At 41.2% G+C, this 18,091-nt stretch overlaps 1 protein-coding gene across 2 annotated transcripts; it reads right to left on the bottom strand.

Annotated features, from left to right (window-relative positions):
* Nucleotides 1-847: 847 nt before the first annotated feature.
* On the bottom strand, nucleotides 848-13,361 carry BCL2L14 (BCL2 like 14). 2 transcript variants are annotated; one of them, XM_042890079.1, is made up of 6 exons: nucleotides 13,044-13,361; nucleotides 7,350-7,790; nucleotides 4,698-4,862; nucleotides 3,717-3,784; nucleotides 2,812-3,084; nucleotides 848-2,119 (listed from the first exon to the last, which is right to left on the bottom strand). In XM_042890079.1, exons 1-6 carry the CDS (start codon nucleotides 13,054-13,056, stop codon nucleotides 2,078-2,080), a joined length of 1,002 nt encoding a protein of 333 aa, XP_042746013.1. In that variant the 5' UTR covers nucleotides 13,057-13,361; the 3' UTR covers nucleotides 848-2,077. The 2 variants fall into 2 exon arrangements, with proteins under 2 accessions (XP_042746013.1, XP_042746014.1); XM_042890080.1 differs by lacking the exon at nucleotides 13,044-13,361 and adding an exon at nucleotides 11,963-11,991.
* Nucleotides 13,362-18,091: the final 4,730 nt, after the last annotated feature.

Below are 18,091 nucleotides of genomic sequence, written 5' to 3'. Positions count from 1 at the left end.
CCCAGAGCAAAATAAAAACCAGCTGAGCATCTTTTCTTAGATGGCTAGTATTCACATTCACATCCAAAATTGTCTATCTTGCTGTCTTGCTATCTTGGCTTCGTTCTTGTCATGAAACTGGCCCTGAGGTACCAGATTGGGAAGGAAAGGCAAGTGTGTGTTCAGAGCTCTTAAACCTTCAGCTTAAAAATCACAATCACAAGTGCAAAACTTTCACCTTCCTAAACATCAGACCGTTCTTCAAGACGAAATATAAATAGCGACTTCCACAGGCTAGCTCTCAACAAATGGCATGTGCCAGAAGACCAAGTCTGGTCTGCCTGGAATTAAAGTGGAATCACTTCTAGTTCTTCAGTGCCAACATCTAGTTAACAAGCTTGCTTTTGCAGCCAATCAAATTTATAATAAATAAAACAGCAGCCTCTAGTGTGAGGAAGGGCATAACACCACACAACACTTTTCATTGGAAAAAGGCGTCAGACAAAGGGAAGGATGCTTTTCTCCTTAGAAAAATAACATATTGAGCTTCTGGTTAAATGCTTGTATCTCTCCCCACATTATGCTGTCCCCCCTCCATGTCAGACCCCATTTTGGGATATCTGAAATGATCAGAAAGACTGAATGTTCTTAACAACTAAGAGAATCCTGGATTTGCAGTCTAGAGATGTAACAAGTGTTTCCCAAGTCGTTTGAAGCAGGGAAACAAAGCTCACTCCATCATCTGTTCTCGGCCTTGTTTCACACATACATGTTCAAACAGCAGCAGCTTGCTACACATAAGTTGAAAATTTAAGGTTTATTAGAAAAATATTTCATCTTTTATGGTACTGCATATTTTACACCCCCAGTTAAAATGCTTTTTATCACTTTCATTCAAATTCATAATTTGTTAGTAAGTTCCTCATGCAATTTCAACTGTTAACATACTTGTACAGTCAGAATGAGTACCTGTAATAGAAGAGCATCTTACTGAGGGGCAGAGAGTATTTTCAGGAAAAAACAACTCTGTACTGGAAAATCACGGAAGCAACACCATGATGGCACAGCTTCAGGAGTTGTTCCAAGTTCCCTCTCCATCCACCAAGGATTTTCAGGGGATGGAAGTCATGACTAAATATGTCACAAGTCAAGACTTAAAATAATGTATAGCTTAACTGGAATAAATCTCTGCTTTAAATGACAAGCTGTTATTCCTTCCTCTGCCACACCTACAGATTCAGGAACTCTAATGAGTTCGTTCATCTTCGATGCCTGAAAGTACACTTCTGTTTACTGAGAAATCCCTGAGATTAAAGAGCATCGAGCTTTTCTATAATGAGAAATACACAACAGAATTAAGTTTTAAATTTCTTGGATAAAAAATCTCTCACCATGTTTGTATTTTCCACTTCAGTAGAAAAAATAGCAATATAAAAGCCAACATCTATTGCATTATGCTCTGAAGAGGTTTAAAACAAAAGAACTCAAATTAAAACATCTTAAGGTAGATCAAGTCTATTATCTTGGGAGAATGTGGAAGGCACTGGTGCAAATAGCTTCCATTAGCTTTACTCAGTCCCTGTCAGAATTATAAGATGGCATGAATAGTTTGGAGAAACTAACCAGGGAAAGGGAGAGAGAGGCAGCACTGACAGTAGCATGTAGGTACACCTACTAACAAGGTACACGGGACTGGTAACTGGTGGTACCACTATGAACCACACAAAACTGGCAGTGCACATCTTGACTGGTTGATGGTTTATTGACTCCAGTGGTTCCTGATTGCTTACCCTTCTTTTCCTCCCATTTGCATTTTAACATCCACCTCTAGGAGCAGTCGCAAGCAACTCTACGCAGAAATCTAACTGAAATCAATGTCCATGAGGCTGAGTGCTCCAGAGAAGTTGGAAGTGAATTCATATCCACTAGAAAGTACATCAATACCTACTTTGAGAAAGTGCTGTTGTACCCATCAGACTTAGAAATAGAACAGTCAAACATTCCACGTGAAAAATAAAAATACATAGCCATTGGCATCAAATTCTGCATGTTCCTTAACTGTAGGCTCAGGTACCCTGAAGAATGAACTCAGTCACAATTATTCTACTTCTTCTTGATCCAGTGAACTCAAAGCCTTGTCCTATAATAGAGAAAGAAGACTTAAAAATTTTAAAAGCAATGATGACTGATCCTAGTTTCTATTCTGCTGAGGTCAGTCCAGTAGAATTTCCTGACCTCGCATGCTGTCTACTCCATATGCTTTACAGGGGTTCATGAAGTACAAATCTACTAGGACCTCTTGCCTCTCAACAAGGTAGGTAAACAAGTTACAAAGGGCAGCAGCTCTGCACCACTGCTGACAAAAAGCACTTTGCACAGTGCTGTTGAAGATAAATAGATGTTCTTGTGTATGGAGAGGTGAACATAAAACATACCATAAGGGCAGACTGTATGAAGTTATGAACTGCTATGCTGCTCCCAGAACTTGCTAACAGTGGACTTCAGGGATAAGGTTAAGATTACGTCAAGCGTGTGGTGAAGTTTCCTGGTGTCTTTCCTAGACCTCAGGTTTTTGTGGCGGAGAGTCTGCCTGTGCCAGGAATAGTGTGTTACGCTGAGCAGCCCTCCGTGAATGTCTCCTATTAATTTTTGGATCTATGTAAATAAACAGCTTGCAGCATAGAAGATGTATTTTAGCAAGCAAATCCACAGCTTAAGTACACATTGTGTTCAAGAATAACTTTTAGGTTTGATTTGCATCTGGCCCATGCTAGTTCTGTGAAAGTATGTACTTCTAGATTATGCATGAGTCAAGGGAGGCAAAACTCTTACCCAGCCCCCACGATCACGAATCCAGGGACTGAAGTGCTCTTGGAGGTATTTTAATCCAAAGCCCATGACCAGGTTCATAGGATGGTTGTCCACAGCAGTAAGTCTGGTGGCAACTTCCAGTGCAAAGGCAACTTTGGTGCACTGTAACTGGTCTACTGTCTCGTTTGTGGAACCTGCTGAGACATTCTCCAGGAATGAATCAGTGAGCCTCTCGAAGAAGGCATAGGACAACATATCTTCAAAACGCTGATAGAAACTCCTGTCTTTTTTGAACTGAAAAATAAGAATAAAGGTTGAGCCGCTTCTGTTGTAATTGCTTTATATTCCCTACTTGGAAAGGAGAGCATCTCTAGATAATACATGCAATACAAGCTAATTGTGGTGTTGAATGCAGATGATACACAAACCTTGCATCTCACTGCAGAGCTATTCCTTCAGGAAATGTCTCTACATTTTTGTCTCAAAAAAAAAAAAAAAAAAAAAAAAAAAAAAAAAAAAAAAAAAAAAAACCAAACCTTTCTCTATAGCAATTCCTAAAGCTGTAGGTTTTCTTTTCCTCCACTGAGAACAATATGTATGCCAAATTTAACTCAAGCACAAGAGGTTCTCAGAGTCAGTCCAGTGTCCAAAGTCTTGCAAAAGTGAATGGGATTGAGGCAGGTGAACCTTTGAAGTACACATCTTTTTGTTGACTTCCTCCTACGTTCCAACAGAGATCTGCACTAGTCTTCTAGTTTGAAGATTAAGATTTCAGAATGAATGGTGGTGGATTCAGAAAGCCTCAAATGGTGCAAAGAGAGGTTCAGGATAGAGATAGAGAGGAGGGCTACAAAACATTCACTCCTGGCAAATGTGTAATTTCTCTCTCCACTCTAGCCTGTGTAGCTCTTGAAAGCAGGACTTACCCTTTCTTCTAGCTGATCCCCTGATTTTCTTAACAGTGCAACTATTGTTTGTATTGTCTTTTCTTCATCTGTTAAAGAAAAGAGATTGACATAAATATTGCTGTCTTCTAGTAGGATCCAGAGAGCAAAGCATGGCAAAGTCTTTATGTTACTTAATCATGAAAACATGTTATTTTGTGGCAAATTCACAGAGTTGTGTATCCAGGATCTATAATCTCAAAGTTCTAGTCTGCATGGAGTAGGCAATACTTTTTCTCTGCATGATGTTTTGATCCAGTTAAGAACCTTGGAAGGAGCCTTAGTATCCTGCTGCCAGCCCTGTAAGCTTTGAGGTATGGCTGATAAGAGAACAAAGCAGCAGCTAGCAAAAGCTGAAAAATATGGACTCGAAATTAGTGGAGGAGATTCCTCTCCTGATTGCCAATTGCACTTTCTGCAACTTATTAAAACAAATGCTGGGTTTAACAAATTACAGAAAGTGTAAGCATGACAGGCTCCCTCTTGCAACCAGAAATCCTGAGGAAGCTTGCACTAACTGCAAACTTCTGCAGATGTCATGGAAGACAGACAGTTCAAACATTCAACAGATGTTGCTGGTCAATCTTGTTCTGTTGCTGAAGAGGGACTGACATCATTGTTCCAGAAGCAGGTCTTTGTCCTAAAAGCCCTAGCAAACTGTTTTGCTCCCAGTCCTGCCACTCCTAGGCACTGCTCTGACACCTTGTGTCACTTTGCTGTCATTCTCCTTTTGCATGTCACACCTGCCTGGACTTTTAAGGATGTTGCTTTTAACTGCAGTAGCAAGTAGCAAAGGATATCCCTGAAATATGGGCAACAGGGCAGGAACCAGCAGAGTAAAATTCCCCCTTCACAGCATCTTACCACAGAACTTCAGAGTGCTTCACCATTCCTGAAGAAAGTGCCTTGCTCTGCAACACCAACCTGAGCTATTGCCTCTGAGAATGAAATTCCTCCCCTTACCATTTCCTTCACCCTCATTTTCATCAGCAGTATCCCCACTATCTTGTTCCAGAGCTCGGGTATGCACCAGCATCTTGAATGCCACATTTGAAGGAGATGGCTGAGGCCTGGTAGTCACAAGCTTGGAGAGTTTGTCTACAATATGACTGACATCTGCTTTTTCACCTGGTTGGGAAGAAGGGTGGGAAATAAAGAAGGTAAGTAATCTTGGCCAGAAATATTTCAGAGATTTACTTGTTCATATGTTTGCTGAGGTGGAATACCAAGAGATACAGCTTCTACTGCTGGGGCTTTGTTGTTTCCTGAGATTGGCTGGTAATAATTTAGAGAGAAATGCATTTCCACCTTTCTCTAATATTTGAACAGCAACTAACTATATGTAGACCATATGGAAGAAAGGACGAGTGTTGCCCACTAGCAGACATCCTTGCAACTCAGAAGCACAGCACATATTAAGAAACTGGACTGTGAATCATAGACCTTATTATGAGGGTGAAATTGCCCACAGTTGGTTCATCTATAGGCCCAGATTCAGGAAGGGTGATGTAGTTGAATGCTCTCTTCCTAGTTTCCCCACGTTAACTCTAAGCAAAAGAGAAGGCTTCCCTTCAGAGGTACCTCTAATGCAGAAACTTCTCCTGTCCTCAACACTGTTGTGTAAAGAACACACAAGTACTGCGAAAACTCAGCATCCAGGAGCCAGACTGGCTTCATCCACCCAGCAAGCTGACCTTGTTGGCCTTCCCTCTCACTGAAGGAACTCTGCCAGGCTTCCTGCCACAGCCCAGGGAACAACAGGCATTATTGTAAGACTTGCTTCAGCTAGAAAGCACTTGTCTTCACAGTGAGCCTCGTGGAGCTGGGGATGCAAGTGCGAACTCTCTTTAGGGGCATCTCCAATGCAACTGGCAGACGGCAAAATAAAGCTCAGCTGTGGTCTGACCCAAAACACTTCACAAATTCACAGGCAGAGTTTGTTGTGAGGTGCTAATGCAGCCAGTGAAAACTGCATTTCTAGGGTGGTGAATTAAGCCCCAGAATTTCCTTCCTCCCATTCACATACAGAGCCACTGAATTTCTAGGAAGATGAGTGGGCCATTTGTGACACTGTATGATTATGTCTTCAGAAACCTAAGATTACTGGTTTTAGACAGAACATGCTGTCCTTGGGCAAGCTATCCCACAGCGCAAGTGTGTTTTGCAGCTGTCAGTAGTGCAAGTTATAAAAAATAATGTTTTAGGAATACGGTTAGCAATCTGCTCAAGGACAGTTCACATCTGGATCAAAGGCCAGACACCTGCTTCAGGGAGGTAAATGGGGAGCAGGGTGAGGTGCCACTGAGGTCTTGCTGCCACCTGCAGAGACCACGGTCATGAGTTGGGAGGACCATCAAAACTCCTGAGAGCTTTCCTTAGCGATGTTAAATTAAATGGAAATTAAAATTGACACAGCTGATTGTGATATCTGGATCCAGATGATGGAAGGTTATGGCTAGCAAAACGTATTGGGATGACACAGCACCTCTTCATTGGGAGACGCTGTGGAGTTTGGCAGCAGGGGGAATTATGATCCTTTGGTGGGCAGGATCTGGTCCAAGTTAGTTAAACTGATCGAGAATGGAGTGTTAGGCTAGAGAAGTCAGCAGGTGATAAATTTTAGGAATATTTTTACATGCAGTGAAGTAAAGGAGAAACTGCTGTGACACCAAGGTCAGTGAGCCATCATGATCACACTGGGACCAGTCAGACAAACACCTGTATAAAATATGGCAATAGATCATATGCTGTATTTGGTGATTTAATGCAGATACTTCACCATCCTCTCTCAATCTTTCATGAAAAGTTAAGGTATGGGTCACTTTCCAGAGCAGGAAAAAAAAACAAACAAACCAATTGCCTACAGTGCAGCACCTTACATGGGGCCAGAGTACAAGATGCGCATGTGAACTGATCACGAATGTCAAATGCATAACTACCACCACTAACTCTCCTTCTAGTATATGGAAGAGCAGATCCAGACCTGATATGGAAAATGCCCTCCTCAAAACCCTATAACCTCCCCAGCTCAGTCTCAGACAAGGCATTATTTTTAAACCCATCTCAGTCAGGATCTGAGAAGAGTCCTGTGGCAGTGATAACAAGAAGGCTTATCTAACTGTGGAAGACTTTGATGTTTCCGATACACAGTGGGATTACAAGAGGCAGCCCAGAGACATGGACTTCTCCCTAATTGCGGCTGGCTGCTTCTGACTGCTTGGCACCAGAGCTACAAGGAAAGCCTTGCACTTCAGACTATGTTGTGGAACATACATTCCATGGTAAAACTCTTTGAAAAGGCCTTCAAACAATCTCTCTTTCTTGATTTTAGCGTGGAGATTTGCAGTCTGTCCAGTGCTTCACATTTTCACAGGTATGAAAACAAAAATCCAAAGCTCATAACAAGCAGTTGCATAGTATTTATCTTCATATGATGAAAAACCAAAAAAGCTGGTCAGAAGCATGAATCTCATGTGCAAGCACTAGTGATGATCTATCCAGCAATCTGACTTCCTAAATGGAAACCAACAGCACATGATGAGCAATTCATAAATCATTTAACGTATTTAGCGTGTAAATGAAGGACAGACGGCAGAGGAAAGAACTAAGACATACTTTGCTCCTGAAAACTCCTTTTTTGAAGGCTCCCAGTGCAGGTGTCAGAAGTGGAGAAATCTTCCATTCCACTGTTGGGTGCATGTGTTTTTGTGGGACTTTGCTGCTCTGCTCTCCTGCAGAAAAAGGGCAGACAATATCTTGACAAGAATTTTTGTTTGGGTTGCTTTTTGCTTTTCTGTTTCATTGCACCATGCTGCAATTCTGATACTTGGTGTGGCCCACTTTTATCCCTTTGATGTTGGATCTCCCCTTCACTCCTGATTAAGGATGATGTTTTCAGCACATTTGCCTCATTTTTCAGAAGTTTCTTATATCTGCTGGCTGGCAACCTCCGTTGGGCATAGGCCATGAGGATCCTGTATTCTATAGTGTCTTGCTCATTGTCTTCCAGCAATATTTCTTCCATACTGACATCATTTGGTGAAGACATCTCAGCTCCTGCAAGAACATACTCTTAGTGTAAATGGCTTAGGGAATAGCCTGTTTTTCATAAATACTACCCAATACTTGACATGACTAAGGAATATTTCACTAAATGCCTTAAAAACCCCAGTGATAGAAATACTGCATTTCCTGGAAATCATAGAATCACTGTTTTTTAGAAGAGAATTTGGTTACTAAGCAATACCTCAAATGGTTATCAAAGCAATAAAATAAATGTAACAGGAGATACAGTACTCACTTCTAATTGCATTTGGTTTGTAATTTTTTCTTTCAGTAGTTATTCAGTCCAAGTGATATTTGCCCAACACCATTTTCCCTTACTGAAAGGCAGCTTACGATACAAAATATTTGCCCCAAACCTTTGGAGTGTTCATACTTCAAAGAAAAGAAGCAGCTCATTTTAGTGGGTAAAGGGACTGAATCCTAACAGCAGTCATTTATTCTGGAGAGGCAGAAGCATACAGTAGGAAGCATTAAGAAATTCAAGGAGCATTCAATAGTTGGGGTGCAGCACAGAAAAACAGGAGACATCATAATAGTACCTGATTTTCAAGTTGGAAAGAAAAATGTTTCATCAAAGCACTGCAAAGGAAAGGCCTGTACTGTGCTCAGATCATGCCACAAAGCAAGCATCTAACTAAATACAAGTTCTGCTGTCAGAGGAAGCGTTGACAAATTTGGGTCCTGATTGATTTAGGTGGAAAACAGTCAAAAACTGGCCCAAACATTAGGAAAAACTATGATGATATATTTCATATTCTCAGCCGTTCTTTCACTACAGGGGACCTGAGTCAACAATCTTACACGCTTGACTGTGTGCAATGACTGGGGTGATGGCATCATTTATTGCAACTTGTACTTGTCTAAACAAATATAACAATCACAAAGCATGCATATGCATTTTTCCACCTTGCTGCACGCTCTGGCATTGTAACTTAACAAGCAACTGTCCTGCTCAGTGCAAAATATTATTTCATGTTTACTTTGCACTGGACTCCTTTGCCACTGAGGCTCTGAAGCTACAGCATCAAAAGGAAGAACAAGGAGTGTTCAGCTGTGATGCAGCCACCCCTCCAGCCACTCCAGTCATATGAAACCGCACTCTTATCCTGCAACTGGGATTTCTGTTGTCTACAAACAAAAATAGGAAGCTTTGTTCCCACTGCCTTCTCCTGAACAAGTACCAAATTCATATGCCATCAGGTGCAGAGGAATAAATGTAAGCTATTTTCTTCCTGCCTGGAATATCATTCAGCTATTTGCAACTTTGAATAAAACACTCTCGCTGATACACAACCAAATGGATGCTCAGATCCTAAGTGTGGAGTCACTCAGAAGTAACTGATTAAGTGAAAAAAAAAAAAAAAAAAAAAGATTTCCATGCCCCAGAAAATGATAGAAAGAAATAAATCTCGATTGATTGATTGCCTCATTTAAAATACTACTTTTAATGTAAGATTCATTTTGTTAAAGTTTCAAATTTCTAACTTTGTAAGTAACTTTAATAAAATCATTTATGTCACTATGTGCCATTCTACCTGCATCTGCAGAAAGCACCTGATGTAATCAAAACTTGGACATGCCACATACTTCCACCATGCTAAACTGTTTTGTGGTTGTTAATGAGACAAAAGAGAAAGAAAAAAAAAAAATAAGATTAAAAAAAGTCTTTCTTAAGAAATGTATGAGCACCAAAGATTAGATTATTAGCACCAACTCTAAGCCCCTGGCTTACATGTGCTCTTTGTTCAGCACTGTCCTTATCAGGAAATGGGAAGGGGATGAGGAAAGGGAAAGGAAAGGAGAAAGAGCCAAGGAGAAACCCTGGAAATATCACACTGTAGGTCTGATGTGTCTGTTCCTCTTTATTTAGAGGTTAGTTGCATTTAGCAGTGCAACTCACAATCTGCATCACTTTTTAGAGGCTATTATTCTCTCAAGAGAAAGATCTGTACCCAGATGCTGCGCTGAGTCGTCACTATTTTCCACAGTCACTTTAGAACAAAGCACCAAAGAAACGAGAATGAAAACTGTGTGACAGGTTTAGGGGGAGAGAAAGATGGGGAAAATTCCAACACTTCCATTAGTTGAGAAAGATGACTTGTTTGTCTTCCAGGGAACTTCTGTATTAATTCACTCCACAGGTGAGCCAAAGTGTGATTTCTCAGCTGTCTTCAAGTTAAGCTTCTGACTCACCACTCTCCCAAGCCTCCAGCGACCTGTTTCCAATACATGGCAACAGCCTCTCTGAAATTTTCTTCCTAGTGTTCAGCTTGTTCAGTTTTCTGCAAGCAGTGTGTTGCACTGTCTACCTGTTGGGTGCATAGAACTCTATATCTAAACTCAAGTGGCAAATTTTCTCACTGTTCCCTGACTGCACACCTGATTGAGAACAGATGACACAGGTGACAGACATCTCTCTGTTGCCTATGAAGAGCATCCAGTCCTGACCTGGTGGGGGGCCCATTCTGCTTGAAAACTCTTGCTCCCAAATTCATTCCAAAAGCAGTCCTTGTTTGCTGAGCACAGAGGGAAAGGGGAGAAGGTGACAGTGGCCACTCTCTTGCGAGTTGCTGCCTCCAAATATTCAAGGAGTCAGCAAGAGCTTGATGCAAAGGAAACTAAAAGCAAACTGTTACAAGAAACAAACCCAGCGGAGAAAAGGAAGTAGGAGCTTGGAACACAGGAAAAGCAGGGAGAACTGAAATGCTGCAAGACTGAAACAGGCTGCTTCTTCACTGTGTGCCAGGAGGGGATTACTGGTGGACATAACAGAGATCAGACACCTAAGACCAGAAACCAACAGAACTTAAAACAGAGCAGGCTTCCTCATCTCTATTGGGTATATAAAACTAAATAAAACTAAAAATAAAACTAAAAATAAACAGTAATATAAATATTACATAAGCTATAAACAAATTACTTTAAAAATAGAAGTTTCGTTCCCAAACATCAAAAAGAATGATCTGTAATAGCATAAAGTAATCAGCACAGTTGTATAACCTAGAATATCACTTAAACAGTATGTGTTAAGAACTGGCCTACCCAAACCAATCCTGAATGTGGCTGTACAGATAAAAATCAAATAAGGGTTCAAAGGTTGGTGTTCAAAGCAAGGCTAAATGCAGGAGGTATAATGTAATTACAACTTCCTGGTACATAACAGCAAAGGAGCACTTGCTCTTCAGACGCAGCTGTAGAGTTAAACCTGCTCCTTGCTCCTTGCTCCTTACTCCTTCTCAGGCAGCCCCTGAGAAGTGAAACAAATCATTCTGATAAAAATGTAGTATAGAAGCTTCCATACTGAGACATTTTTTTCCTATCCAACTAGATCAGAAGAGTCTAAAAAGAGAACGAAGTGTAGTCTGTATAATATGTGTTCTATCGCTCACAGAGAGCAAGAAAAAGATATCACCACATGCTGTTTGGTGTTTGGACAGAACAAGCAGTAAACTTGTTTTGCAGCTCATTTTAAAGTGTGAAACCTTAATTGTTGGCTTGTATCTCTCTTTAGAATTACTTCTTACATACATACTATAACCATATTTCCCTAATATCCCATCTGATACAAGCTGGGGACAGGATAAGCTTTTTGCAGAAAGGGCACTCAATTTGCATGAACACTCCCAGAAATAAGTTTCTACTCAGAAAGTTTTTTAATGCAATCATTGATCTTTTTTGGCAAGTGCTTGGAAGTCCAGCTGAACACAGAATCTGCATATTATTTCCTAGAATGATTAAAAGAAACTTGAAGGATCAGATGATGGAGGGTAACAGCGCAGTCTCATTCTGTCTACTTAAAAATACTCTGGTCTAAATTATTTATCTTCGGGAGCTTGCAGACCTCAGAGGAAGTAGTACTACTCCCTTCTGCTTCAGTATATTGTGAAGATTCAAAAGTAGGTGAAATAACTTTTTATTTGGAGGATGCCCACTTCTAGACCCATGTTTGGCAAAACTTTGTGAAGCCATGTCTTGGCTATGCCATTTCTCGACTTCTTTTACATTGTTTTTAGAAAATATCCTCAGGTATAAACCTAAACTACCACAGCAGCTAACTGTACAACCCCCTGGTCTTGCAATCAACAGACAGTCCACCTGACTCCAAACTTGTGGCTGCCCCATTCGTGCTTCCCAAGCTCCTTCTTTCCTCCTGACTTTACTACCTTGCCTCTTGTGCTTCTTTCTCCAACACCAGCAAAGCAGAGCATCTGCAGACATGATCACCCAATACGTCCTCTGTGGGAGGGTTCTTCTCACTGCATCCTGGGGGTTTTTCTACAAATGGCTGAGGAACCTTGAACTAGCAGAGGCAAAACACTATCAGTGCTGGCGCTGATGTTTGGTTTGGTTCTTATAGAGAAGCTCAGAACTGTCACAAGTCTCCATAGGCCACACATATGCGAGTAGTACACTTCTCTGAAAGCAGTATTTCATGCCTATTGACTCAGGCATTCTCATAAAACCCTAATTGATTTGTTGTTTTCTGAGCAGGAGAGTCTATGCTGTTTTAAACTGTACAAATCCTGTGGAAAGCTAGTATTACACTTGAGGCCACATCTCTCCTCAAGTACTGCAGTGCAGTTTCCTCCAGAATGGAAAGCAGTGAGACGCAATTTGAAAGATTATGTGCTCCTTATTAAATCTTAACTGAAGAGGAACCACATAGTTAGTAAACGGTTACACCAGCATGAGGAAAAACATCCCCAGTGGCAACAGATTCTTCATGAAGACTGTTGTGCAAGAGATACAATGCATGCTATACAGAAAGGTCTACACTGATACACATCTTTCAGAGAAGTTATATGCTGGCCTGTGCCAGCCCAGAGGTTTTTCTCTTACACAAAGACAAAAGGCTGCCCCACACTCAGACTTGAGAAGAGAATCCATACACCAACTGGCTACATAAATTCACTGAGGTACTCCTCAGTTTTAAATCCAGTTTTCCGTGGTTAAATGTGCTGCAGTTGGAAGAAGAGAACTTTGCTCTGCTTGGCTATGTATGTCAGGCACACCATCAAACGTAGCAAGGCTTGTACAGAAGTTCCAAAAGTCCTAGGACAGTTCCCTCCTTTGCTTTTTGACATCATAGCTAAGCCTGACAGGGAATTACTTTGAATTAACCATGATAAATGTGGCAATTTAATCCATACACAAATAAGATTCAGTGAACCCCATTCTGGATTATGGACTATCAGGCATTATACATAAGAAACAAGGCTCAGAGAGGAAAAGGGTATTTATTACCTTCTGGATCCATTGCACCAGCAACACGGTGTGCCTGATGATCTAAGTTCTTTCTCCTTTTCTTCCAGTGACTACACTTCTTTCTTTGGTAGAACCAGCCTTTTAAGCACAGGAGTTACCTTCACAAAAAAAGAAGAAAAAAAAAAAGAAAAAGAAAAAAGAAAAAAAGAAAAAGAAAGAAAAAAGAATTTAACTTCCTTCACTTCTTCTATTTAACATTTTCAGTCTCACGTGGAAATACATGCGTAAAGCTTCACTACTGCACTTCCAGTGAAGAAGTGACCTTGCATTTCCTTATGAGAACAGCGTTCAAACATCTCACAGCTCATTTCATAGAAAGCAAGAAGGGTGGAGCCTTCCCTCGAGCATGTGACTGGTGCTGAGCAGCAAGTAAGGCAAGTGGGAAGGTCTACAACTGCTCTGGGCTGCTTGCCAAGTATGTTTTTTTCCTTAAAAAAAAAAAAGGAAGTATTTCTTTCTTTTCTTTTTTTTTTTTTTTTTTCACTTCATGGTAAAAGTTCAATGAAATTATCATTTTGATACTGATTTTTGTACGTGTGTGTGTTCTGAAATCAACCGTGCCTTTTCTTCTATAAATAACCACAAAGGATTGGTTGTTTTTTTTTTTTTTGGTATGTCGTTGAATTGTATTTTTTTTTTTTTTCAAAATCTTGTTAAACATTAATCAGATGAAATAGATAAGATTATTGTAACAGTGCCATGGTTGACTCTCATGACTCTCAGTATGCTTTTCACCATGTCAGTGGACTTTCATTTTCACAGTGATCTTGTAGATGAAGCTGCAGGCTGAGAGGGGCTGGGTATATGCAATTGAGCCTTGTCCTGCCACCCAAGGGGGTGAACTATTTCATTTCTCAGTGGTGCTCAGAACCAAAGGCAAAGGACTTGAAATATCACCCTTGGGGTCAGGGCAATCTCAGAATTGTGTGCAGATTAGGGGAAGAATTCAATGAAAGCAGTCCTACAGAGAAGAACTTAGGAGTTCTGGTGGATGAAAAGCCAGACATGAGCCAGCACTGCACTCTTGCAGCCTGGAAAGCCGAAAGGTGCTTCAAAACAGGGGTGACCAGCAGGGAAAAGGAGAAGTCTGAGGTCTCCAGCACAAGAAGAATGCAGAACTTTTGGAGTGGGTCCAGAGGAGGGGCACAAAGATGATCAGAGAGCCAGACCACCTCTCTTATGAAGGACATCTGAGTTGAGCTGGGTTTGTTCAGCCTGGAAAAGAGAAAGCTTCAGGGAGACCTGATGACAGCCTTCCAGTACTTGAAGGGTGCTTATGAACAGGAGGGAGAATGATGCAGGCTGATATCAATAGGGCAAGGGGAACGGCTTTAAAGTTAAATGGGGAGATTTAGGTACTGGAAGGAAATTCTTCACTCAAACTGTGGTGAGGTGCTGAAACAGGCTGTGCAGAGAAGTTGTGGATGCTCCATCCCTGGAGGTGTTCAAGGCCAGGTTGGATGGGGCCTGAGGCATATCTAGTGGATATCAGCCCCACCCATGACTGGGCATTTGGAAGGAAATGGGTTTTATGGTCCCTTTCAACCAAAGCCATTCTATCATTCTATAAAATTGAGGTACAGGAGGTTCCCTCTGAACACCATGAAGAACTTCTGTGCTGCGTGGAGCGCTGGTACAGATTTCCCAGAGAGGCTGTGGGGTCCCCTCCTTGGAGATCTTCAGAAGCTGCCTGCTCTGGGTGGCCCTACCTGTGAAGAGGTTGGAGCAGGTGGACCCAGAGGATCCTGCCAGCCTCAGTCATGTTGTAGTTTTGTGATTCACCCATGGAGGAGAAAGAACTGTAGCAGTCACAGACTGTCAGGATGCTGATGAGGAAGACTCGCCACTTGAGGGACGTGAGTATTGTAAGGAACACCTCTGTCTGCTGGCTTTTTTCCAAAGTGATGAATGTGCTCATTGAAAGAGAAATATAAATGGAGCCAAATTTTGCATTTCTTGGGAATACTGGCTTGGAGTTTGCTTCGACTTGACTGGCTTATAGAAGCCTTTTGTTCTTGTTCGCTGAAGCTTCCCCTTTTATTTCCTGCTTTACCAGGGCCAGTTGACCTCAGAGCAGTAACAGCAGATATACAGCCTGTGTGTTATGGATTATTAACGATCTGTCATTTGTGGACAGCAAAAATTTCAGTCTTTTTTTTTTTTTTTTTTTAAGCATTTGTTGTACCCCAATGCAAAATATACATTCTTCACTAAGACAAGGGGGAAAAAAAAAACTAGCATTTGAGGCCCAGAAAAGGGAAGAGCAGCCTGCTGGAAACAAGGAAAAGAGCTAAGCAGCTATCACTTTTAAAGAGACATTTTCTGTTTTATAGCACCAGATGAAGAGTGAGAGGACTGAGAACAAAGTAATGTTTTTATGCACTCCTTTCCTACAGAGTTTGTAGTTCTGTGGCATATCATGAAAGACAGAAAAAAAACTTCCCATTTCTCCACTTGGCAGTTTTGCCAACCTTGCAACCAGAGCTGGATGTATGCCAGTGGGTAGTAACTTTTGGCAAAGCCAGACTTTGTGGTGTTGAGTAGCACCACTACACATGGAGCCATGACTCTGTCTGAGACAGTTACTCAGCCAGCTCACTGCTCCCATCAGTTTCTGCAGTTTCCCACCTCAATCTCCAAACATCCCCACACCCTGAGCAGTTGCTGTTCTGGTGACAATTTCAAGGTGCTGTGCAATCGACATACCTGGACCACCAAATCCCCTGGGGTATTTAAGAAAGAACGTGAGTTAGCCCACATTTTATATTGACATCCCTGGCTGCACTCAGGAAAAGCAGTAGCTCATTTTCTGCCTTGGCAGAAGTTTCAGGTTTCTAAAACCTCTGGGTGGAGGGACCTAACCGTTTATTATAAAGCAACAATAGGAGGAGGGATGTCTCTAATGTTACAGCCAGCCTGGGCAGACATGAGTGCACAGGAAGGCTCAGGCTAAGTGGGGCTGCTCTTTTCACTCTTGTGGTGGATTTCTCAAACAAACAGAACCAGAAACAGTCCCAGAGGAGGCAAGATGGATGTAAAAGGAAAAATCTTGTAGATACAATGTAATATCTTTTTAATGCACTTTATTTTTTGCTTCATTGTGCTTCTCTGTTTTCCTCCCACGGCTTTTCCTGCTGAGGAAAATTTATTTTAATAGTCTTTCCTGAAAGAGAAGTGCAAACATTGTGAATAATGGTAGTATTATTCCCTGTTATATAGGAGCTTCACATGTGGTTTCTCTTTCAGTTCTCAGTCCCTTCATGTTATTTCTTGAATTATGACTCAAACCAGGTTCTCTGTTTTGCTTGTGTTACCGATCTTATGGGTTTTAATTTCCTAGAGTCACCTTACAGCTTCTTCTCTGGTTTCTAATGTTTTCTCTTGCCTACTATCTTCTGTGATTTCTCCACCTCTTTTTAAATTTCTCATTCACCTTTATATAACTCAGCCAAGCACTTGATATTGATTCACGCAGTTCTCTAAAAGAGATCATTCTGTTAATTTCTTTTAACTTTCTTTTTTTCTTTATTATTTTTTCTTTTCATGTCTCACCTTGGGCAATTTAAATTAGTTATAAGATAGTTCCAGTTCTGTTTCTTAGGCTAACTCCCAGCCTAAGATCTGTGACACCCCAACCTTTGCTTTCCACAGCCTGTATAAGAACACTTAAAAATAAAACCACTGTTCCCACTGCCTCTCAGAGTGGTGACTGATCTGTACTGTATGTGTTAGGCCAAAAGCAAAAGAAGAAGCCCCTGATCAAATAGGAGGAGCTTATGATCTCTAGTGGAAGAAACTAGCTGTTTCCAGAAGAGAAAAATAAATCAAAGAGGAAAAAAATGCTTTGAGAGATGGAAAGCAGCAGAGAAATGGTGGCAGGCAGCGACCTCCGGTGGGCGCAGGGCCTTCAAGGCAGGTTCTGACCGGTGCTGCCTCTAATTTAGACTAGATCCATTTTTGAAATTATATTATTATTTTAATTTAAGTCAGTATTTCCAGTCAGAGAAAAATACTGGATCAGAATATAAAGTATTGCAAAGCGATCTGAGCTGTCTTGATTTGCACAGCTACTACAGGGTGGGCAAAGCCTGGTTGGATCACACAGATGGCACATATGTAAGTCTCAGTAATTAGAAGATGAAGAATTTATCATTTGGTGTTAAATGAGGGTAATAATTCCCAAAGGAATAGATGGAATAAAATTTCTGGCTTCCTGTATGGTTTCTAAATTCTGGGATATCCATTTCGTGCAACCCTTTGGAGATTACTACCTTGTTTTTTGACATTAACAATAAACTGCTTTTTCCACTTAAAGCCATCTGTGTGAATAAGGGTCTTCTCCTCAGAGACAGAGATGCTGGGTTTTCAATCTTACTACTTCTCTGGCATTTGCTAGTCCATTAGTTGTAACACTTAGCACTTCTGTAGTGCTGTAGATCTCTCAGACTCTCTGCCACCATGAGGGCCCTTAATTCTGTAAATGGATATAAGCAGATGGATTGCTGGTCTTGTGCAGAGCCCTGCAGAAACTAGTAGGGCCTGCTAATAATACATAGGTCTGAGGTACTTCCCAACAACAGTGATGCCCTCTGCATTTCTACCATCAGGAAGTTCCAAGGTGGAAAGATTATATCAGCTGCAACACTGGAGCCTCTGGTGGCAAAAGAGGGAGGGAGAAAGAAAGTGCCTGCACTTTCTGTAACCTGGTTCACTGCTCTTTAGAGCTGGATCTAATGCTCTTTTTGAGAATTATTTAATGGCACTATCCACCCTGCTACAGGCATGGAATACATGCAGTGATGTAGTACCTCACTCCCCATACAAGTTGGTATGGGTTTCCCATTGGCGTTATTCCGGTTTTGCTGAATATCTGAAAATACACTTAAAGGGAGATGTAGGATTGAAATGAAGCTTCTATTTCCCTCAAAACCAAATAGCTGTGTTTTATCTCTTTGGACTAACTTGTATTTTCAGTTATGCTGATATTTAGCTGCCTCGCCTGGCATTGCCTCACTTCACAGGAGCTT

This window comes from Lagopus leucura, unplaced genomic scaffold (genome assembly GCF_019238085.1).
Source record: "Lagopus leucura isolate 7727_CA_CO unplaced genomic scaffold, USGS_WTPT01 Super-Scaffold_100159, whole genome shotgun sequence".
In the NCBI taxonomy this organism is placed as follows: domain Eukaryota; kingdom Metazoa; phylum Chordata; class Aves; order Galliformes; family Phasianidae; genus Lagopus; species Lagopus leucura.
The sequence above is the reverse complement of the archived record's forward strand: the minus strand, read 5'-3'. Positions and strand labels throughout refer to the sequence as shown.